This window comes from Talpa europaea (assembly GCF_964194135.1).
Source record: "Talpa europaea genome assembly, chromosome: 15".
Classification (NCBI taxonomy): Eukaryota; Metazoa; Chordata; class Mammalia; order Eulipotyphla; family Talpidae; genus Talpa; species Talpa europaea.
In genome coordinates, this window is record NC_140083.1 from 75449317 (window position 1) to 75473120 (window position 23804).

The 23804-nt window shown below is 50.3% G+C and overlaps 1 protein-coding gene across 1 annotated transcript in view; it reads left to right on the plus strand.

Moving 5' to 3' along the window:
- The window catches only part of CACNA1C (calcium voltage-gated channel subunit alpha1 C), a gene marked incomplete at both ends in the record, with an annotated part of 632466 nt that overhangs the window by 590954 nt on the left and 17708 nt on the right, over positions 1-23804 (plus strand). Inside the window, 7 exons of the mRNA XM_084255863.1 lie at positions 1-64; positions 12365-12397; positions 15490-15618; positions 17780-17845; positions 19205-19296; positions 22372-22537; positions 23109-23236. The exon at positions 1-64 is cut by the window's left edge and continues 20 nt beyond it. Of these exons, the coding sequence (XP_084111989.1) occupies positions 1-64; positions 12365-12397; positions 15490-15618; positions 17780-17845; positions 19205-19296; positions 22372-22537; positions 23109-23236 (678 nt within the window). The remainder of the gene's footprint in view (positions 65-12364; positions 12398-15489; positions 15619-17779; positions 17846-19204; positions 19297-22371; positions 22538-23108; positions 23237-23804) is intronic.

Consider the following 23804-nt stretch of genomic DNA (forward strand, 5'->3'; position numbering starts at 1 on the left):
GAATACATTTGACGCCTTGATTGTTGTGGGTAGCATTGTTGATATAGCAATCACCGAGGTAAACGTAAGTACATGGCGTCTGTACCTAACCGTCCGTGCCTGCTTAACACTCATCTGTCTATCCCCGTTTATTGGGTTCTTTGTTTTATTTTCTCCTCCGCACCTCTTTATTTTCATTTCGTTTTTTTGTTTGTTTGTTTTTTTTAATTTGTGGTTTAAATTGGTTTCAGGGATTTTTTTTTTTTCTCATGTTGCTTTATTTTGGATTTTTTTAGTAGTATTATTTTGAACCTTTGGAACGAGTTAGGTCTGCCCTTTCCTTTTAAGTTTTGACTGCTGCATCTTTTTCTCTCTCCCTTTCAATCGGCCTGGCATGACTCACACTGTATAGGAGGAGACAGCTATGGGTGCCGGAGTGAGAAACAAGGGTCTTCACCCCTTCTGGGCAGCTGCTATGGCGGGGACCCAAACCTCTGCTCACCCCACTCACCTCTGCACCGCTGCCTCTCCCCCTCCGGCCTTTCCACCCCCACAGCATCTTGGAAAGGAGCTCTCTCAAAGCAGAACACCTGAGCAAAAGCCGGGCCTGCCTGCATTGCCAGCCCCAGGGCCAGCCTGTGCCATTCTTGAGCGGCTCCATCTTGATTTACTGGCAGCCTGTGCAGGCAGCCCGGCCCTCCAAGCTCCCTGGACAGGAGAGGACTGGCTATGGTTAGACTCCTGCTTGGACACCTTGTCTCTGGGGTGCTCAGGAGCCTGGAGACCCGCTAAGGGCCCTTCCGGGGGGCCTTTCCTCCCGAGTGCTGTGGAAGCAGGGCTCCATGAGAGCCGCTCACGCCCGCATGAACTGCCCAGACAACTGTCTCCCGCACCTGCCTGCTCCCTCTCCCCAACCCCTCTCCACCCCGCCAGGCTCCCCGGCCTCAGACAGAAGCCCAGCCCTGCGCTCCCAGGCCCCCTGTGCCTTCTCCCAAGAGCTGCCTCCTCCGATACGGTTCCTACCAGTTCCTGCACAAGTCTTTTTGTCACCTGGCATGTTTGAACCTTCTCTCTTGATCTTTAGGCAAACCTTCTTGCGGTTAGTCTTAACATGTGTTGTTGAATTTTTTGTCATTTATTCTTATTAAGAGACTTGGTAATGTTTGCACAAACCTTTGATGCTCTGAACCATTGAATAACAGCACGGAGCAGATGCTGTAGAGTTTTGATCTAAGATGTTTGAAACTACCCTGCCAGCCCCCACCTCCTCCCCCTGTACCCTTCCCCTACCCCTTCCACTCTGTATTTTGCTGAAGTAATGAGGTAACATGTTATTTTATCTGCCTGATCCTCCAGATCTGCTCCCAGCTGGCAGATAGACATTGGAAGGAGGGCTTGAGGCTTTCCATATAACCCCCTTTGCCAGCCTCTTCCTGCTCGCCCTATAACTCCAAAGTTGTTGCTCCTCTGTGTTGAGATTCCTGGGTTGTCTTTGTCTCAAGAGGGGTGTGTGTGTGTGTGTGTGTGTGTGTGTGTGTGTGTGTGTGTGTATACACGCGTGCGCAGTACACTGTCCCTTGACTGCTTCCAGTAAATCATCAAATCATTACAAAATTCAGTTTTCCTACTCAACTTCTGTGCCCACATATTTAAGTATCCCCCCTACCACTCTAGTTCAGGCCAGATCAGTCCTAAGTTGTATCTCAGGTCTGTTCACAAGTCACACACGCACACACACACACACACATACCCCTAAAGGTGAGAGAGGGTTACACTTCATAGACAGCAGTGCAGAGTCAGTGAAAATCTTGCTGAAGGACTTGGAACCAATGGGGGGAAATCAATAGGGGGTGGGGGCAGGAGTGGGGAGGCCTTTGGGACCCTCACTATTGGCAGGGCCCATTTCGTCATTCACCCTGCCCTGTTCTCCCTAACTATTGGTGTTTTTAAGATAAAAACAAATGGAGCAAGAAATAATTTCAGGGTATGAAAATTCTACAGAAAAAGTGGTTGTGTTGGGGGTGGAGAGGGAGGGCACCACTCAGGAGAGGAGCATGAAACCAGGACAGGCCCTTCTCTCTGTGGGATGGTTTTCTGTTTACAACTCACCATTGCATTTATCTCTTCATCACGCTGTGGATTTGACAGGCAAGAATTACCATCCCCAATTTGCTGTTGCTAAAAGTGATGATGGGGAGGAAAAGTACCTTCCCATATCACTTAGCTGGGACCCAGGCCCTAGGCCAGACCTCGCTGACTCCTCCACCCACAATGCCCTGTGAGAAAGGGCTACATCCCCCTCCATGTGCCAGGATCTGCTCTGTCCTTGTGATCCTTCATTTCTATTTTAAAGAGCCATAGCAGTTTGTTCACTTCTTAAACAATTATTTATCAGTTCACCCTGAGCATTATGATGCAGCCCCCTCTCCTCCCACACTGAGACACTCCTCTCTCCTACAGATTGAGCAGTTTGTTACAAGTCACACAGGAGGGTTGTCTGGAGAGAAAATGGGGACAACCTCTGTCATGGAGAGCCAGCAGGGTGTGGAGAGACACACATCCAGGGCCACGGGCCCCGGTCCCCACCCTGACACAAGTAATGACCTCAACACAAAAAAGAATGAGCTAAGGTCGCCCAAAGCAGGAAGGCAGTGGAAGGGCAGGGGAGGGCTGGACTGGAAGTCAAAGGCCAGGAAGTTGTTGAGTCCACCTTCTCCTGCTTCCTGTAGAAGTGTTGCCAAGATGTCCTAAGACTTAGTTTCTGCACCTGTCAAAGAAAGCTAATGATACTGCTTTGTGTTCCAAAACTCAACTAAGAATCTTAAAGGTCTATTTAAACATTACTTGGATGGCCTAGTCTCTAAGTAATTCTGTCTAATTATAACTTGCTACCCACACACTTGAAGGCCCCACTTTCTGGATCTGTGAGCATCTTGGGGATGGTTGACAGGTTCAGCCAGATCAAGGCAAGCACAGCTTAGGCCCACTGCCCATAACTCAGGCCATATGGGACCTGTTCCACAAGCAGAGTTCTGGCATAAGCAGGCACCCAGGTAGCAACTGGTCCAGTGCCTGACAAATCACAGGAGTGATAACGCATAGCCTTGGGGTTGTCTCTCCACCAGAAGGTTCTGCCTTTAGGCCAAGGACAGCTTATGGGTCTGGACACTCCCTGGTTCAAGGAAGTTTGCAACTTCACGCTTTCCCAGAATTTTCTGGTCTTACTGTCATCACAAGACATCCATTCCTAGCCACATATTCTATTGGGAAGGAATCCATACTTTTAGCCTCAGAGAAATCCCTGAGAGCTTTTCACCTGTAACTCGTCCTCTTTGACTCTTTGAAATCTACAGGAGTCAACTCTCCCTTCCCTCACCAAATGCTTTATCCATCCTGCCTTGCAAATACTCCCCATATATATAATATAAACTGTAAATGCCTCGTCTCCTTCTTGCTTTTAGATGGCCATAGTATCCTTGTCAAGAAATCCATTTCTAACCAATGTCATCCATTCGTTCATCGCCCTGTCCTTAGAGTCTCACTGACTGTGTCAGGTTGCACATAACCTGACATTCTAGGGGGAATGAGCCATGAGCAACACAAAAAATACAGAAGCTAAGGAATTCGTACAGTGTGTTTTTAAGATGTAAGTGCGTTAGGGGGAAAAAATAAGCCAAGGAAGGAGGATCAGAGCTGCTGGGAATTGGTGAAGGTAGTTCCAGCTGTTCTTAGTAAGATGGGCTTTACGGGGAGGGACGTTGGACAAGGTGCCAAGTTATCCATGTGGGTATCTGGACAGGGTTCTCAGGCAGGAGAGCAGCCAGCCTGACTGGCAGGCCAAGCAGGGAGGAAGGAGAGGGCACATATCAGAAAGGGCCAGATGTGGGCTTTCGTGCTGAGTGAGACGGGGAGCATGGTAGCTTCGAGCAGAAGAGTCACACAGTCCGACTGACATTTCCAGGGCTGCTCTGTGGTCTGCAGGACCAGGTGCACACCTGAACGCCCTGCAGAAGGGGACCGCGGTCACCCGTGTGGGAGGTGCAGGTAGCTTGCAGCAAAGCCGTAGCAATAGAAGTGATGAGAAATGGTCAGATTCTCCATCTGTTTGGAAAATAGAACCCACAGATCTCCCAACAGCCTGGATGTGGGAGTGGGAGAAAGAGAGGTGTCCGGCATGGCTGTGTGGTTTGGAGGTTAGGAGGTTGGAGTCAGCACCCACAGGGGGTGGGGACTGGGGCAGGTTGCATGAGGAAGATGGCAGCTCAGTCGGGACGTGTCTACTCCACTTTCCAGTGGAGATGCCAGGGAGGACTGGGCACCATCTGAGTGGTCAGTGCACAGATGGCCTCCAAGTCATGACCCCAGGAGAGCCCTAAGAGAGGGAGGGGAAACAGAGATACAGGACTGAGCTGGAGGCCTCCAGCATGAGGGACAAGGCCCCTTGTGCCCAGAGCTACGCGGGGTTACCTTGCTCTTCACCCAGGAGAGGCCTCTGAACACCTGCCGTAAGAAGGTGCTGTGGCGCTGCCTGGTGTGTAGTTCCACTGATGCCCTGTCAGCGCCTAGTACAGGTCCCGGCCCTGCCCTTCCTGGGGCTGCTGAGTTCTCAGCCTGCAGCTTCTCTTCCACTGTGTGGGGGCAGAGAGCAGCGTGTCCCGCCAAGGCAGCTCCTGCTATTCCTTTATCTCTCGGGTCTGAAATTATACTTTCCAGAGGGAAAACCCAGAGCTGAAACCCCTGGGGTTATGGGAGTTCTTGGCACATGAAAGACTGCTCCTTCACAGCCCACGCTGGAGTAGGTTTGGACGCCTGAGCCAGCTGCCCTGCCCTGAGCTCTTCCTTTTCAATCTGTTTTAAAGTATCAATATATTGCACAGTCCAAGCTGCTGAGAGGTTTGGATTCTTGCATTCTGGATACAGAGACATATTCCCAAAGTGTGTATTAAGGAGCCTGAGCGCTGCTTCCAGCCCTGGAATAGTCTCCAGCTCTTCATAGTTAAAGCCATGTGGTTTAGCACAGTAACCCCATTCTCTGGGCCTTGACTTCCTTGAATGCAAACGGGGGTTGGGGGGCCTTGAGATGGTCTCAGAGGGCCCTTGTGACTCTCAAACCCTCTAACTCTGGATTGGTCATTTTCTGAGCCTCTGAGGCAGATTTTCCATTACCACCTTGCAGGACCTTGAATTCTTGAGGGGTGCTCCTTTCATAAAGCTCCCAAGGCCTTGGGGGAAGCCTCTCATTTGGCTGCGGTGTGGCTCATGTGGAAACTCTCCAGAGAGAAGGGCCCAGAGACAGTGTCAGGGAGAGGAGAGGGACAGAGATTGTGTGAGGGGAGAACACGGTCTAGAGAGCTTCTGCGGAAGCTTCAGAGAGAGAAGCTCAAGATGGCCATAGGTGGCAAAGCACTCAGAAGTGGCCCGAGTGGGATGCTAGAGTTGATGCCGGCAGTGAGCTTAGCTGACTCCAGCAAGATGGCGGCAGAAGGGGCCAAGGAAGACAGGTGGTGCTCTCTGGTGAGCCTCTGCAGGCACCATGCAGAGCACGTCATACCCAGGTCAGATTTGCTCCCCAGAGTGCTTATTCTCTACAGGAGAGATTGAGGCTTCCAGGAATGAACTACAGCTAATGGTTGGCCAGACTGGGATCCAAGTCTGTTTCTGTCAGATAATTGGCTTTGCCTTTCCACCCAGCCCCTTGGCTAAATCCCTGGGCCAGGCTGGCCAAGTCATGAGGGACCCCTGCCTCCACAGGTCCTCCTTCAGTGAGTTCCAGCCACACAACCTGGGCAGAGCAGCTTAACTTCTGTTTGCCTGTTGATGCTGCTCACCGGAGGGAGCCAGGCTGCCCAGGATGCTCAGACAGAAAGCGTTCTGCAAACCCGGGACCCTGACACCCGATTCACAGACGAAAAGGCAGAAGGAAGTACACAGCCACATCCACCCTTATCCACCTGGGAAAGAAAATGGCCGAGGGGGGCATGAAATGGAGAGCAGTAACAAGACAAGGGCTGGGTCTCAGGAGCATCTAGTGATGGAGAGGAGACAGACAGCCTGAGTGCTGGCCCCAAATCCTCCTCGTCCCGTCGTGCCTTTCCACCGTAGCACCAGACACAACTTCTACTTGCTCCCCATAAAAAATACCAAACAAGTTGGTTTCTCTCTAACTTTGGGGTTAGAATGATGGGGAAAGACACCAGGTCTGAGTCATAGACAGAACAACACTTGCTGTACATCCACCCCCTCGGGGCTGAGTCAGAAAATTCACCCTGCAGACTTGAACCCCTCTCCAACCTTCAGTCCTCAGTGCCTGGGCTCAGTCTGGGTGCTAAGGGCTCAGTCTGCCTTTTCCTACCCCCTCTGAGGCATAGGACCCAGAGGGGCACTATAAGGACAAGACAGAGCACCCAGCCCCTGAGAGCTTTGATGAGGGCTGCAGGTCAGAAAGTGAATGCATCCAGGAATGTCAGGGTGATAGCGACCCTGTGGCCCTAGTCCATGTCCATTTCATCCGTGAGTGTGCATTGAGAATCTACAGCGTAACAGAGCTGGAGATGAATGGACCTTATAAATGAGGACACAGAAGGCCAGGGGCAGGAAGCAACCTGTGTGTTCTTATAGCCCTTTAATAGCCAAGCCTCCCAGAACTTGGTCCCTGCTCCCAGTCCTCTGAGCCCCTGGGGAACTCAAATGTGACATCATCAGATGTTGTCCGGATGGCAGTGACTGGTGCGGCTTGAGCTGGTTCTACGTAAGTGAATTGCCCAGATCAGTGGTCTCAGGCCACGTTGAGTGGAGCAGAGTTGATCCTTGGCCCCACCCTATTCCTCCATTTCCCTTTGCTGGGACCTTCCTCTGTTGCTCTTAGAGTTCCTTCCAGTACGTACCCCCTCAACAAAGTTAATGTGACCAAGGTGTCTGCTCTGGAGACCAAGTGGTTCCAGTACATTCATTCACCTGAAGCGGTAGTGACTCGGGCTACCCTCCCAAAATACAATGTGCCCGTCATCGATAAGGTAATGCTGAGCCAGAAGATTGAATATCGATTGTGTCTAATGCAAGAACTGAGTGGGAAACTCTCCCCCCTCTGCCTTCCAGTTGTCTACCCTGCTTGGAAATAAAGTTGGCCCTTGAGTGACTCAACTCAGCCACACTCTTTCCCAGCAGGGAGAAAGCACATCTAGCTATCTGGGGACCCCTGGTCATGGACGAGGTGCCTCAGAAGCTCCCAGACCTCTGTAGGGTAAGCCTCGTTTTGTAGGCAGCTGACCCAGGAACCTTGGAAGCTTAGACGTAGAAGGAGCACAGAGACAGGCCTGACAAAGTGGCTAGAACAGCAAGTGCCCCCAAATTGCTGTCTGAAAAGCATCCTGCAGGATGTACCCCAAAGGTGCATAGAAACCCGATTTAAGGAGATCCTGATGTGGGCTCTTAATTCTGCTGTTAGATCATCTGCGTTTTGATGGTTATGACCTGTCAAGGCTCCACCAAGATTGCTTCCTTTTTCCTCCAGTTTTCTTCCCTCTCCTTCCCTATTCTCACCTTCCTATCCACATGCAGCCTCCCCATAGGGGAAGAGCGGAAGAAGGAGCTGTAACACAGACTGACTTTGGTCACACAGCCGTCTGTGCCTAACCAAGGTCTGCTCCTTCAGGTCTTACAAGGCTGAGCAAACCACTGTTGGCATATTGGCTAGAAAGCTTCTAAAGCAGAGGGACCTAGAAGATTCCATGCCCTATCAGGAAATGTGAGAAGAGCTAGACCTCAGGCAGCCTCCAAAATGCCTACAGGTACCTGGAAAAGCGTAGTTACTTGCTACTTCTGCTGACACCCAGCCACTCTTCATAGTGTGTGTCCTTCCCCCAAGAATCATCTACTTTTCTTTGCACCCTTTTTTGTATCTGTCTCTCTGTTTGGGCATCTTTCTTTCTTCTCCTCCTTCTCTGCCCCACCCCAGCCCCACCCAGGTCAGGATATGGAGTTCTTTGATTTGTTAGCATTACTGACAAGCTGAATCCATCCATTTATTCTCTTTGAGTTTCTTTTGTTTGTTTGTTTCAATGACTGGATACTGAATGTCCTTCCCAGGGGAAGATAAAACTCCCTAGGCAATATTGTGCTCACTCAGTCCTTTAGCCTGAGTTTCTGGTAGATGATAGCACCTGAGAAGCCAGCAGGCTGCAGGTGATTAAGAGAGTGGTCCCCGAGGCTTCCAGAAGCCTGAGTGGCCCCCATGCAATAATAACGTGGGCTGATCACCACGTCCCAGAAGGCAGGCAGGGCAAGGCTGAGCAGCACTGCGGCCCACAGCTCTCTACCCTCCGCCAGTCCCCATGGGGCCAGACCCTCACCGAGAGTTCTGAAGGGCCTGACATCAGATCTACTCCCCTTTTTCATTCTGGATTAGATGAAGAAAAGCCAGGGTTCTGTGACAGGGTGGCCAGTAAAAGACTCCCTCCCATGACTCAGCTTTGACTCCTGTTTCGGAGGAACATGGGCCTTCAGTGGCTCTGATGTCAGAGCCATTTCTTGGTGGCGGTCACTGGGCTGGGCAGCCTGCTCACCACTCAGCCAAGGCGCCTCCATGGAGGGGGCTGGGATCAAAGTCAGCATGTGCAGTTGATTTTCCAGCCTAGAGAGCTACTACCTAATCCCTAAATCCCCAGTAATCCCTGCCCCTCTGGCTGTTCTAAAAAAAAAGAGAGAGAAAAGTCCCCTTTTAGTGTAATTAAGGGCTATTTTTTTAATAACTTATTCTCCAGAGAGACAACATAATGGGAAACACATTCCCCCAATTCTCATATCCATATGTACCCTCTGAGGAAAATCCCCTCCCCCTAGGAGAACTCGGTCCTGGAGGGTCTCTGGCATTCCCTCAGCATCCTAAATGTGGTCTAGAGATAATACCTGAATGAAAAGAATAGAGAGTACATTCTAGAAATGAAGCCTTGGTCCATAGAGTTGATGCTTCCAATTTGACCCTGAACTTAATTCAGAAAGTTTCCCAAGGAGTCTCTCTTACTAACTGCGCGGAGCCACTCCACGTCACTGACAGTTTACAGCAGGGCCAGGGGGTTTGAAGCAAGAGCCCGGCTCCCTCTCCATCCATCTGCCCTTGACTGACAGCTGGACCATTAGCCAGGACTCTGTCTGAACATGTTCCACCCCTCCCTCAACTATGGAGTAATAGGTTTCTTTTGTTTACACCGATTGAATGAACAAATTCATTGCCCCAATATCTTTAAATTCTTGGAAATTAGTGGAGCATTACAAAACTAAGTTGGCTGCTCAAAAATTTTCTCCAGGCCTACGGTTACTGGAGATAGTGCTGTATCAAACTCCCCCCAAACGTCCAGGGCAGGCAAGGAGCTCTGTGGCTCCCATGAAGGGAAATGCAAGAGGGTCTCCAGGCTTGTGGGTGAAGGTCTTCAGAGAGTCTTCCCACCCCTTTCTTCCTCACAAGACCACATAGGGAGAAACTGTAACCTAACCCCGGGGAATGGGGAGCAGGTCTGGACAGGGGTCAAGGATTGATGGCACAAGGACACCAGATTACCAACTTATTGTGAATTTAGCTCTAAAACCAAAGTAGTGGAGAGAAAGTAGTTTCTCAAGGCAGTGGACTGAGTCATCAAAGAGAAGGGCAGACAACACAAAGATATCTCTGCACTAAAGCACAGATGCCCGCGCCCGGCTGATCCAATCTCCCCTTCCACTGCAGCCAGGCCAGGGACCCAGAGACCAGAGCCATACATGGGATCACCCAAGAAATATCCTTTGGGGTGGGCAGTGTGTCTGCAGAACATGGGTTTTCTGAGGCCGAGGGCTCGGTTTAAGCTTCTTTTGTTCCACATTGAAATCATTCTGTGATTGCTTTCCAAGTGTCCTATGAGTGGCTTATTGTTTTTGAGGCCATGAACCTTATAAACACAGCTCCTCACATAGGAACAGCTTGTAGGGGAGGGTGACGGACTCCAGCAGGTCAAAGGTGCCCTCTGAACAGCCAGGCTTAAGGCCTAAGAGAAAACGAATCTGTTGAGCCTCCAGTTTCTCCGAAAGAGAGGTTCTTTGACGAACTGCCATGACTGGACTGGAGAACACAACCCTGTGCTTCCTCTCACTGCCGCCCTCAGAGCTCCTGACTTCTTGTCTCCCACTATAGGGATTATCATAAGACAGAGGATTATCATACGGATTATTCAATTAATACAAATTAATAGAACAAGATATGATCAAGGTGATTAGAATAAAACTAAATCTTGAAGTACAATGATTTCAAAAAACAAGACCTAAAATAGGTCTAAAAAGGCTAAAATGCAGGAAGAGCAAGGACAGAAGGACAGTGAAGATCTTTTCAAATCCCAAATGAAGACTTCGGAAAGTTTTTGAATGATTGGAGGTTTATTCGGTGGGGCCAAGTAACCCAGGTAGCTTCTCTAAATTGTCTCCATTCTGATCCTGCTCAGAGAGGCCAATTTCCTCAGTTCCTGCTCCAAATGAGCTCAGCAGTCAGATCCATAAAAATAACATCTCAGAGTATTAATAGTATCCTAACCCAGAGGCCCTGCCCGTGTTTGTCCAGCAGTTCTTTTTATTTTTTAACAAATTTTTTTTTTAAGATTTATTTATACAAGAACCGGGGTACAGGCTAGATGTGCGGGAGGGTGAGAGGATTCACCAGAGACAGAGCAGGGAACAGAACAGGCAGACTGACGAAATACACTACCAAGGGGAGCAGCAGGTGAGACAGGAGAGGTCTGTCGCGCCATGTGGGATTCTCGCCTGGCTGGCGGGGATCAAACCCGTGCTGTAGAGGCTGTGGACAGCTTCACAGTGTGGCATTCAACCACCTGTGCCACCAGGGAGGCCCTGTCCAGCAGTTCTTAGGCAGCATGGGCAGCTTTGGGGGTTTTTCAGGGTGGACTTGAGAAGGAGCAGTGGAGCCAACCTGCTGGGGACTCTACCTGATGCCCTGCGTTCTAGGTGGTGTGGATTCACCTGAGTGCCACCATCACACAACGCCCCCCACCCCAACACACACAAGCCCTAGAAACACAAACTCCGTTTCCACAGGAGCATGCACATTTACTCAGCATGAGATTTCCTGTGTGAGTGTGTGTGAGTGTGAGTGAGTGTGTGTGTGTGTGTGTGTGTGTGCTCTCTCAGCCTGCTGACCAATTCGAGTGACCCCACAGCCTCCAGGCATGTGGACTGACCTGGCAGCTGGCCTTCATCGCAAAGCAGAAGCTGGGATCTAGAACGTGTCTGATCTATGACTGGAGAGGTTTCCCTTTTCTTCTCTGCCCTTGTCTCTCCCTATACCCCCACCATGCCCCAAAAAGGACATACTACCAATTTGCTATGGGGAAAAAAGGAATTTGCTGAGAAATCTATTACCAAAGAAGTATTTTCAGTCTGCAAGCAAATGTCTAATTGTGCACATTTCCATCCTTCAAAATTCCATTCCATGTTTTTCTTGCTTGTACCTTAAAAACAGAAACACAAGAGCAACCATCTGAAAGTGGAGGGTAAAAGCAAAGTCATGACCTTCTAGTAAGAATTAACAGCTCAGAGGGTGAGACTCAGTCAGGCACTGAGCTCCACGTGCTGGGGCATCTTCTAGAATCAGGCATAAGGAATTGGGGTAAAGGTTGCCAGGGAGCACTCACCATGGCCACTTTCCTCAGCAACTGCCCCAAATGAGCTCAGCAGTCAGGCCTATAAAAATAATGTCTCAAAGTATTAATAATAGTATCCTAAATTGTCTGTAGTTTTCAATTTTAAAAAGAGAAATCCACACTCACTACGTCAAGCCAATGACTAAGGTTCCCATACCGAAAGGCCAGAAGGTAGGCAGGGCCATCAAGTTTCGGGACTACCCCCCCCCCCCCCCCCGTTATCGAAGGTGTTGGGGGCCACCTCTTTACAGCCTCCTCCATGACAACTAAACTCAGTCTTTCCTTCAACCGGAGGGACCTCGCTCTGGGGGATCTTTGCCTGAGCTGTGCTAGGCGAGGACAGGCTCTGAGTGGTGCCCGGGGCGAGCTGGGCCCGGGGAGAGCAGCCCTCAAAGGCTATCTCAGGACACATGGCTAATTTAAAAAAAAAAAAAAAAAAAAAACCCTCCATTCACCAAATCCAGACCTTACATACAATGGGTGAAGTATTTAACATGGGACTAGAATGCTTATAGGCCCCGCTGGATGTGAGACCCAGCTTTGCAGAGCCCACACTCATGTGACCCCCCAGAACCACCAGGGCTACGCTTGGGACCTCTTCCTTTTGCCCTCTCCTGCCACTATTGCTCCTGTGTTAGCCGAGACCTAGAATGCCGGGCATCTTCGTTGGAGACTCATTACAGCTTATCTCTATCTGCCTTTCTTTAAAGCCAGCTGAACATACCCAATGCTCTCCCTTTATGGTAAGACCAAGCTCCAGACCACGCTCTCAGCTTCTGTGACCCCCTCTAACTTCCCCACTCTGACCCACCCCAACCCCAGAGTCTCTCGGGGCCCAGCCTAGCTCCCTTGCATGTGGCCTTCTTGTCTGTCATGCGCCTTGCCTGCCCGCGTGAGCTGTGAAGTGCTGTTTGTGTCAGGATGTTCTTATCCCCCTGAGCTTTTCTTCGGGGGATAATTCGCTGTGATCTTGACCTTCTAATAAGGAGCCACGGGGAGAGAATTGGACCCGAAGGCCATCTCCTGTTAAACATCCTGAGGACACCACAGGCTAAAGTCTGTAATCCTGATGTGCTGTGGGAAATCCAGACAGGGCACCTACGGGAGCCTTGGGGAGGCCCCTCCAGGGTGAAAGGAGGGAGAGACAGTGCAGACAGGAGACGGGAAGGCAGACACGACTTCCCACGACTCACGAAGCATCTTTAGTGAGCAGCCTCCCGTGGGCGCTGAGCTGAAGTCCTAGTAAAAGGAGGAAGGGAGGATTCGTTACTGAGCGTGGGGCTGAATTTCTAGTCCCCCCAACGTTAGCCATGCTTTTTATCTAAATTCCTAAAGTTTATTAGAATGAAGCTAGAGATGCTCACTTTTCTGCAGCAGGTTACAAGTAGAAAAACAAACCTGAGTGTCCGCTTGCACCTAACTCAGAAGCCTGTGATTTACTTTGGCTGAAGCATGAGCTGCCCCTCAGTGTGACCTTGTGGCCTCCTCCAAAGAGTTGCTGGCCCACGTTTCTAAACGGGGCCAAGTGTAGGTTTTTAACAGGATTGGTGGATTGATTTCCTGAATCCCTCAAGTCTGCAGACAGGGACAAGACTGGTGGGCAGTGTTCCCCAAGGCAGACCATCCCAGGCTGCTTGGGAGGGCCCCGGGGAAGGCTGGACCCTGCATATTCTACCCCACTTGACTGTCAGTTGGTTGACTCGATGAAATCGCTGTGTCCAAATAGAAATGTGTTTATTCCCCTTCTAGAGCATTAGGAAACAGCGGCCACTGGGGGGTGTCTCGGAACCCAGAATGGCATTCAGACTGCAAGCTTGATTTTTATTGTCTTCAGCTCATCAGATCCAGATGCCCTTGTGGCACCAACTTCTCAAACTCTTGACACTCACAGCTGAAGTTCCCGCTTAAGCTTGTTCTTTCTCCTTTTTTCTCCTTTCCCGAACATGGTGGAACTGACAGCTCGGTTATACAACCCTGGGCCTCCTCTGCAGACTCCTCTGGGAAACACAGCCTCCTTTTATGGAGAGAAAATAGAATTTCAAGTAGACACAGAGTGATAGAAATGCAGAGATTAAGGGCATCAAAGACTTCAAAATACACAGCAGGGGAGGGCCCGGGGCTGCTGCTGGTCCCTCCTGGCCCGCCCTGCACAGCCCACAGACTGACTGTCCCGCCCGAGGAGCACTGGGGCCTCCCAGAAACCGAGGCAGCTCTGGTTTGGAAATAGCAGAAATGCTGTGACTCTCCCCCTGTCTGGAGCATCTAAAATCCAGGAGAAACCCTCCCAGCTTGGTGTGCATGGCCCCCCCAAGGGCAGACACGATGTGCCCCATATAAATGCTGCCTCGGGAATTCTCTGCCTCCTTCTGGGGTCTCCTGTTCTGCACAGGAGTGAGATGAGCAGCCTCCGGAGCCACAGGCCCCGTGAGTGAGTGAGTGAGGCAGGCCACAGGTTTAGAACAAAAAGCGCTTGGCAACCCTCCAGGGCGTCAGAACTAGCGGGACAGGAGGAGGGTCTAGGAGGGTCATGCCACGTTGTTCCCAAGTCTACAGACAAGTCGTGGATATTGTCAAGCAGGCTCTGATCTAGAAATGATTAAAAATAAAGCAAGAGAAGTGAATCACAAAGTGGGGAGAGCCAACACGGGGCCCCAATAACAACGCAGAGACTGCTCCTCCCATGAGGGAGGCAAGCAACAGGAACAGTAACAGGAAGTCCAAAGGTCCGTTCTCTCCTGGTGCTGACAGGGCTGGGTGAGCTGCACTAGCTCTGGGGAACAGGCAAGTGGCTCCTGTTACCACCCAGCCCTCTGGCTGGTGTGAGCAGGAGGAGGGTCCAGGAGGGTCAGCCCACCTTGTTCCCAAGTCTGGAGGCAGACTTCCTACCCCACCCCCAGCTAGGCATGTGCCCAAGCCCCCAGGAGCCCCCAGGTCCCACAGGCTAAGGTGAGCCTTCAGCAGTAGCCCCAGCACCACCCCATCCCACCGGCTGTCTGCCCTGAGCACGACCTCCCGAATCTCACGAAACACCCCAACTTCTCCAGAGTTCACTCCAGTGACAGCCTCGCACACCCCAGCCTGCCACACCCCAGGGTTTGTACAGCCTGGTCAGGACTGGGGTGTCTTCACACCCCTGAGGCAAGGGAACAAGAAAGACCACAGCTTCAGAGCCCAAGGGGCAGGCAAGCGCTACAAACCAGACTCCCCCCCCCACCCCCAGCCCACTCGCCGGTAGCCGGTGTGGGGCAGGGCAGCAGGAGCGGAAGGAGGTGGCACCAGAGAAGCACAGAGACTGGGCAGCCAGGACACAAGGTCCCTCAGGGCAGCCTGCTGCAGTCCCTGTGAGCTCTCAGCCCACCCTGTCCACCAGGACCCCCAAATGCAGTCCTCCCTGTGGCTGGGACAAGGGCCCTTGCTGGAATGGCAGAGAGCTGATGCCATCAGGATGCAGGGCCCTCGGCCTACTGACAGGAGGGCGGCTGTGGCTGCCCCGAGGGTGCACCCTGGGTGGCTGGCTCCTATCTAGATGACATCAAAGATTATGGAAGTTCCTTCTGGAATCTTCTATTGCTCCACCCTGGGGCATAAGAACAAGGAGTGAAGGGGAAGAGGGATGAGTAGAGCAATAGGATTGTGGGCTCAGGGGCCTGGGCCCCAGAGACCACCAGAGGGGTGGTCTGACCTCCCCGGGGAGAATCTAGTGCAGCCAACCCAGCCCTGCCCGCTTCGCCCCAGCCGAGGGCAATGTTGCTCAGAAAAGGGCCCACCCCTTTCCTGCCCCCACCCCTCTCTGTGGCTGTGTTAACTACCGCCTCCTGTTGCCGATGGATTCCAGAACGCAGAGGAGAACTCCCGCATCTCGATCACCTTCTTCCGCCTCTTCCGGGTCATGCGCCTGGTCAAGCTGCTGAGCCGTGGGGAGGGCATCCGGACCCTGCTGTGGACCTTCATCAAGTCCTTCCAGGTAGTCACCGCCCCGCCCTGAACTCATTGGAAGGAAAGGAGCCTCCTTGGCTCCCACACAGGGGGCCACCCCAGCTCCAAAGGAAGCGGGCCCCAATGAAAGAATGAGCACCATCTGGTGATTTGGGGGCCAGAGTGAAACTTGGGGGAAGGGGTCTGGTCCTTCCTCGGCTGCCTCTCCACCCCTTGCTTTCCTCGTGTCTGAAATGACACAATCGGGCTAGATTTATGGTTTTCAAGAACAAGCCCCGGAGCCCCAGAGCGCCCCAAGGTCCAGGTGGGGAATGCCCGGTGCTGAGCAGGAGGCTGAAAGGGTTCTGCTTTCTCCTGCCATTTATGTCCCTTCTGCAAGGATTTACTGCACAGGGATTTTGTGGTGGAACAAATTTGGAAAACATGGGCCTGAGTGATTTGCTGAGCTCTGACCATCTAGAACCTGGCTCCTCCCAGTAGGCATTTCAGCCCTGTCTGCTGTCTGTGCCTGTTCATGGGCTGAGCTACACTCTCCAGGACCCTGGGGTCACACTGGAGGGGAGACATGATTGCCCAGCTACGGATTGTCCTTTCTGAGCCACCATTTGCCATCTGTAGAAACAGCATAGTGATCGATGAGGCGTGTTATGTAAGTCTGAGGTCAGAGGGAAGCAAAGCTCTCTTAGGTCACTTGAATTCCTTGAGGATGAGTGTTGGCAGAACCCCGGCCTGGCCTGCGGTTCCGAGCTGCCCTGGCCTGTGGTTCCGTTCTGCCCTGGCCCAACACTCAGGGCAGGCTTCTCCCGCTGTGGAAGTACCCAAGGGTTCCCGAAGCAAGGAGACTGGCCAGCACTCAAGAATTCCCTCTACTTCCCCAACCCCAGCAGTACCAGGCCCAGGGTGGGTCCCTGATCTAAGTGTGCCTGAGGCTGAAACTGCTTCCAGAAGGAGGGTGTTTGGCCCGCAGGCCCCTGCCTGGCACCTCACCTGGCAGCTGCCTGCCCTGGACTCTTCAGCCCAGGCCCCTGACTGGACCAGCAAGCAGGGGCGGCCTGGCTGCCTCCTCAGGGCAGTCCTCCCAGGAGGCCCAGGTGGCTCCATTCTCTACCCTGGACCACAACCTCCCACCCACACCTGGGTGGGCCCCACTCAATCCTAGGGAGCTCTGGAGATTCTGGTGGGAGCAGGACAGAGTGCTGTCCTTGTCTTTGGGAGCCCCCTGGGGTTCCACAGCCATAAATGACTACGCAGGCGCCCCCCCCCCATACACTCACCACCTCAACCCCTGGGCATTTCCGTGGGCGGGAAGAGGCGTCAGTCCCTGGTGACTCTAGAATGTGGGGCCGGAGGGCGAACCCCACTGCAAAGCGTTGGCATGATATCGCAGTGCCATCTAGTGGAGCTCGGGCCCCTCGCAGGGCATCTTCGCGGAGATGGCAGGGCGCTGCCCTAATTCTCTACCCGGCCCTGCACTCCCAGGCCGAGCGCGGGCACGGGGAAAATGAAGTGGTCCCAGCTATGGGTCATATAATACATGGAGTGAATAAAATGTGTGGATGTGACCGCATGCGGGGCATCCCACTAAGCATTCTGTAAACCTGAAGGCCCCTTAGACCCCCCCCACCCCAAGAAGTAATTATTATTGTTCTCAGTTTTTCAAATGTGAAAACCAGAGGCCCAGAGGTTTAAGTAATATGCCCAAGCGCCCCTAGCTAAGAAGTGGTACATCAGGGGAGCTCCTGATCTTTCTTTTATTTCAGTTTTTTCTTGGTCAATGTCTTTGTTATTAGTGGAGCTGTATAAAAGTGGGGTATAACCTGTCGGCACCCCACACCTCCCCAGGAACCTCAGTTGTGTCCTCCACAACTTGCTTGTGCAGATGTATGTCTGCAGTGGGGGGCCATCTTGATCAGAATTGATTGCTTTTACTAAAGTAGTGTCACACGGTTTCCCTTGCTCTGCGCCTGGCGTTCCTCAGCACACTGCTCTGCTTCTCAGACAGCAGAAACCAAGGAAAAATGAGAGGTTGGTGCCAGGCTCAGGCCTCTCCCACCAGGTACCCAGAACTTCTGGGCTCTCAGATATACCCCTCAGGCCAGGCAGCAGGTGGTGGCTGCAGACACAGCGCCCCAGGGCAGGCCTCCATCTGGACCCCTTGCCGGCTCACAGTGGTCTCTGCTTCCTTCCAGGCCCTGCCCTACGTGGCTCTTCTCATAGTGATGCTGTTCTTCATCTACGCTGTGATCGGGATGCAGGTAGGATGCCTGCTGCAGGCTCCTCCCTCTGACTTTCCCCCTGGTCCTGACTGTCCCTCCCACTCCTCTTCCACCATCGGAGGCTACGTGGGTCACAGGAACTAGAACTTCTCCCACATCCTGCTGGGCCAGGGCCAGTGGCGGGGCGGGATGCACTGTGCAGGCTCAGGAAGCCGCTCACCCCGTGCCTCAGCGGGGAGAGTTACTCTCGTGTCCCACGAGGAGCCTTAAAGAGGAGGGGCCTTGTCGGGAAGCAGAGAGAAGGTGTGTCTAGAGAGCAGCCCTCACCCCTGGGCCCAGGTCTACGGGGATGAGAACTAATCCCAGCCCAGTGTCACTCTCGAGGTGCTAAAGACTAAAGATGGGGTGCGGGGTGGGGGAAGGAGCCCTTTCCCCATGGGCATCAGCAATTTTCTGGGATCTCCAAATCCAGAAATCTCCAGCCTTTCCTCAGGGCTCCAGCAGAGCACCCCAGTCCGGCATGCCAACTGCCGGGAGCCTTTCCTCAGCGGCTCCTTGAATAAGGTCCCCTTGCTCGCTCACTGAAAAAAGAGCCAAAGGTCCATAAGCCTTTGCGATGAAAGAGCTCCCTTGCCACCTGATCAAGGCACCCGCTTCTAAGACAAACAGAGCTTTAAAAAGTGGAAGGGGCAGGGGACTCTGACTTAAACTTGCCCAAGAACCCGGATCACTTCTCTCACTCAGAAATCTAAGCGCTGGAAGAGTTCTTGGGTATATGGCCCTGAAACTGCAAAGAAAAGGCCAGAAGAAAGAGCTCTGAGGAGCTGATGTAGAGCATGGCGGCTGTAGTTAATAACCCAGTATGTGTACTTGGAAGCTGCTGAGAGCAGATCTTAGATATTCTCACGATGAAAAAAGCTTAACTACGTTAAATACGTGAGGTGATGGATGTGCTAGATATCGTGATGTTATAATCATTCCGTGATGTATATGCATATAGCAGATCATCACATTCATTGTACATCTTGAATATGCACAATTATATGTGTCAATCATTTCTCAATGGTGTTTTTAAGAGAAAAAATGCTCAAGAATCTGCAGAAAATAAGAAAAGGCCAATGAGCCTCTGTCTCTGTACAGAGCAGGGACCCAGCATCAGCTGCAGCTCCCACTGGACAACAGGCACCTCTTCTGAGGGTCATGGGCATTTTTTGTCCAATGTTGGGGCTGGGGTCAGGACTGGCCAGAGCAGGAGGTGTCTGATCCCGTGAGGCCCTGCAGGTAGCATCAGCTTATGAGCCAGCCTGTCCCAAGGTCATCTGGCAGCCCTGAATGGCCGGTGGGAACTAGAACCCTCTATCCACAGCTCACAGAACTCCTCTCCTCTCCTCCTGCCAGGTGTTTGGAAAAATTGCCCTGAATGACACCACAGAGATCAACCGGAACAACAACTTTCAGACCTTCCCCCAAGCCGTGCTGCTCCTCTTCAGGTGGGTCTCTGAGGACAGGTGCACACAGATTCACCTGCACTGTGTAGCCCTAGGGTCTGGATGCAGACCGAGAGGAAATTAACTCTCTCCAGGGAAGTGGGCAGGAAGACACTGGTGCTGGACCTTGTCCCCTGGCTAGGAAGCCTGGTATTTCACTGTTATTTATAATAACGTTCCATAGAGCCAGCCCCTGACCACCGACATACCTGCTGGAACTGCCTGACTCCCTTAGGGAACCCAGAGTCAAATACTAAACATGCCCTGGATTAAAAGTTCAACAGGTTCAAAGTCAAACCTGTAATAACCTTACTTTGTAAACTTGAACAAGATATCTAGCTTCTCTGAGCCTTGGTTTCCTCATAAAATAAGTATAGGTACCAATGTCGGGACATTCGCTGTGCTGAGTGGCACAAGACATCGATACACCCATGTTCATAGCAGCATTACTCACAAAAACTAATATGTGAAAGCTTATCAAATAGATAAGCAAAATATGGTACATATCAATACATGCAGTGGAATATTATTCGGCCTTGAAAAAGGAATGTACTTCTGCAATGTGCTATAAGATGGGCAATACTTGAGGATATAATGCTAAGTGAATTAACCAGTTCCAAAGGACAAATGCTGTATGATTTCACTTCTATCAGGTATCTAGAGTAATCAAAATCATAAAGGTGGAAAGTAGAATGGTGGTTGCTAGGGACTAGGGAAGGGGAGAATAAGGAAGTATTGTTAAATGGATCCAAAGTTTGTTTTAGAAGATGAAAGAGTTCTGAAAATGAAGGATGGTGATAGCTACACAACAATGTGAATGGGTTTAATATCCCTAACCTATATGCTAAAAAATGGTTAAAATGGGAAATTCTGTTGTGCATATTTAACCAAAACAAATTATCTTTGTAAAAGATTGCTTATGTAGACTACACAAGAGAAACTGCAGAATAAGAGAGCTCAGCAAATCTCTAGTCTACGGTATTCCCTCTACATCAGTAGCAAACAGAAAATATCCCTTAAAATGGTCCACTTATAGTGCTCGCTTCGGCAGCACATATACTAAAATGGTCCACTTATAACAGCAACATTTCATTTGGTTATTTTATAAATAAGATCCCAGAAATAATTTAACAAAAGATGTATATGGGAAAAATATAAAGTTTTATCTTTTGAAAGAGGCCTAAATAATAGAGAGATATCAAATTCCTCAGGTTAATCTATACTTTAGTGCAATTCCAGCAAGACTCTCAATGGGATTATTCATGGAATTTGATAAGCTGATTCAAATGTGTCTATGGGAGAAAAATAAATAAATAAAGTAACCAGAACAGTTTTGAAGAAAACAGCTGGAACATCTCACTATTGACAGAGCAAGACTTACCATTAAACTATAGTGATTAAGACAGCATGGGCCTTTGGTACCAAGGTAGAAGTAAACCAGAGGCATAGAATGAAGAGACTGACATGAGACCCACACTTCACAAGTGTCATATCAGTAGGTAAAGATGGACTATTCAGTAAATTATGTTAAGAAAATTGTTAAGAGGGCCTCCCTGGTGGCACAAGGGGTTAAGGCACAACCTATGAAGCTATCCACAGCCACTGCAGCACGAGTCCAATCCCCGGCCAGGGAGGTACCCACGTTCGCAGCAGACTTCTCTTGACTCGACCGATGTTCCCCTCAGCAGTGTATTTCAGGGGGTCTTCCTGTTCTGCTCCCCGCTCTGTCTCTGGTAAATCTTCTCACCCCCCACACCTCTGGCCTGTTCCCCTGTTCTTGTATGCATGCATAGATGAATCTTTTTTAAAAAATTAAATTAAAATTTAAAAAAATAGCAATGAAATATTTCACATCCATTATGTGAACAGTTTTTAAAATTCACTAATACCAAGAGCCAACAAGTCTAAACAGAGTAGAAAAGTGGTTTTCAGGGGTGGTTAGGGAGAAGTTGATAAAAAAGTATAGTCTTTTGCTATAAAATGAATAAGGTGTGAGGATCTAATGTGTAACACAGTGACTGTAAATGATGACAGTCTTCTGTAACTGATCTTTGTTCAGTGCATAAAATTTAAATGTTTCTCACACAAAAAAGAAAAGATAACTAGGTGATGGGTATGCAAATTGACTAGGGGGAAGGAATCCTTTGCAATGTATACATCTATCAAATGATCATGATGTACATTTTTCTTACAGTTTTGTCAATTATACCCAATAAAACTGAAAAGAAAAAAAGTTGACAGGTCTGTAAAGCAGCAGCACTTTTCTTGCACTCGGTGGCAAGAGTGTAAACTGGACACACATTTGGAGAACAAGCAATGCCTAGTAAAATGCACACACACCTCCCTTCAGTGGGCAACTCTACTTCTAAGCAGACATCCCAGACAGAGACCTGCATGTTGATTGCAGTATTATTTGTTGTTGTTGTTTTTAAAGATTTATTTATTTATACAAGAACTGGGGTACAGGCCAAATGCACGGGAGGGTGAGAGGATTCACCAGAGACAGAGTGGGGAACAGAACAGGCAGACTGACGAAATACACTACTGAGAGGAGCAGCGGGCGAGACAGGAGAGGTCTACCGTGCCATGTGGGATTCTCCCTGATCGAACCCGTGCTGCAGAGGCTGCGGACAGCTTCATAGTGTGGCGCTCAACGGCCTGCACCACCAGGGAGGCCCTGCAGCATTACTTGTAATAACAAAAAAGAAAAGAAAAACCTAACAGGGTCAATGGATTTTTTTTTTAATGGTGCATTCAGAGAATACTCCTCTACAGGATTTAGGAAGAAGGAACTACAGCTAAACGCTATCCTATTGGCTAAATTCCAAACACTTTACATGGTCTGCAAAAGAGCCAGTTTGCAGAAAAGGTGCAGTTTCTCGCCATTTCTATAAAGTTTAAAAACAATCAAAACAATGTTATATATTTTCATACTTATTGAGTGTCATAAATTCAGAGCATAATAAACATCAAATTTAACAGAGAATTGCCCTCCAGGGAAGGAGGCAGGGACCAGGGCGGGGAAGAGTCTAGAGGTTCTAGATTGGCTCCAATGGGCGTTGGGCTCTCTCTCTCCAGATGTGCCACAGGAGAGGCCTGGCAGGACATCATGCTGGCCTGCATGCCAGGGAAGAAGTGTGCCCCAGAGTCTGAGCCCAGCAATAGCACGGAAGGGGAGACGCCCTGTGGCAGCAGCTTCGCCGTCTTCTACTTCATCAGCTTCTACATGCTCTGTGCCTTCCTGGTAAGCTGAGGTGGGACTTAACAGCCACAGGCCATGGACCTGCTGGGCAGCCGAACCCACAGTCACTGCAGGTCCTAGCCGGGGCAACCCCATCAGAGATGCTGGTTGGAAAGGCTGAGTTAGAAGGAATGTCCAGCCACCCTGGGATAAGGGCAGAAAGCCCAGGGCGAGCTCCACCAGCAACTATTTGGTCCATACTTGATCCTGGATGAGGCATCATTTTCCCAAAAGACAGAGGACAATGTGCTGAAGGCCTAGAGGCAACTTACACTTTTTTGGGCACTTCGATAAGAAGTGGGAAAGATGATGGATAAAGTGGCTTCTTTCCTTGGCATCCCAAGGCAGGAAGGAAGCTGTCAGGCCTGCATGGAGCATTCATCCCACGCAGTTCTGAGGGGAGCCATGTCAAGTTCATATTCAAGAGGCTGGTGTTTTAAATGCTGAAATGAAACTAGTCTTTAGAAACGCTGGCTTCTACCATGCATGGGCCCCGGCTGGCAAAGTGGCTGCATGGAGCAAGTGCACACGAAAGCCCTTCTAGAGCTTCTCATTGTATTCCTGTTTCCTGCAGATCATCAACCTCTTTGTAGCTGTCATCATGGACAACTTTGACTACCTGACAAGGGACTGGTCAATTCTTGGTCCCCACCATCTGGATGAATTTAAAAGAATCTGGGCAGAGTATGATCCAGAAGCCAAGTAAGTTCCCAGGGGGAAATCCTGGTTCTCAAAGCTGAAAAAGAGCATTGAGGTGCCATTGCTGCAGACGAATTGGAGATGGGTTAGCACTGGGCAGCTCAATGGGAAATTGAATTGTACCAGACGCCAGGGTCAAGGGTCAGGGCAGGCAGAAAGGAGGCTTACCTTTGCTAAATGAACAGCACATCAGCTCTTTTCAGTTGAGTAAAACAATAAGAGATCCTAGTATCAGGAATAACTGGAATGTACGTAAGATAGGTATTTAGGACCAGGTGGAAATTTCCACTCCTTCCTGCCGAGGAAGTCCAAGGGCATCCTCATCAATCTATGGTTGATTGATACAGCAAGTGCATATTGAGAATTCCATCATACTACTAAAACCCCATCTACCTTGAATGTAACACTGATGAAAAATTGCTCATTAAAATCTAATGAACATACATAGAATATATATATATATATATATGTTTAGATTTTAGGTTTTTAAGGTTTATCATCAATTCTGCGCAAGTTAGCAATAGAGCTAAGCTACAGGTGCCTGTGTCCTGGGCTGCTGGCCAAGTCCATG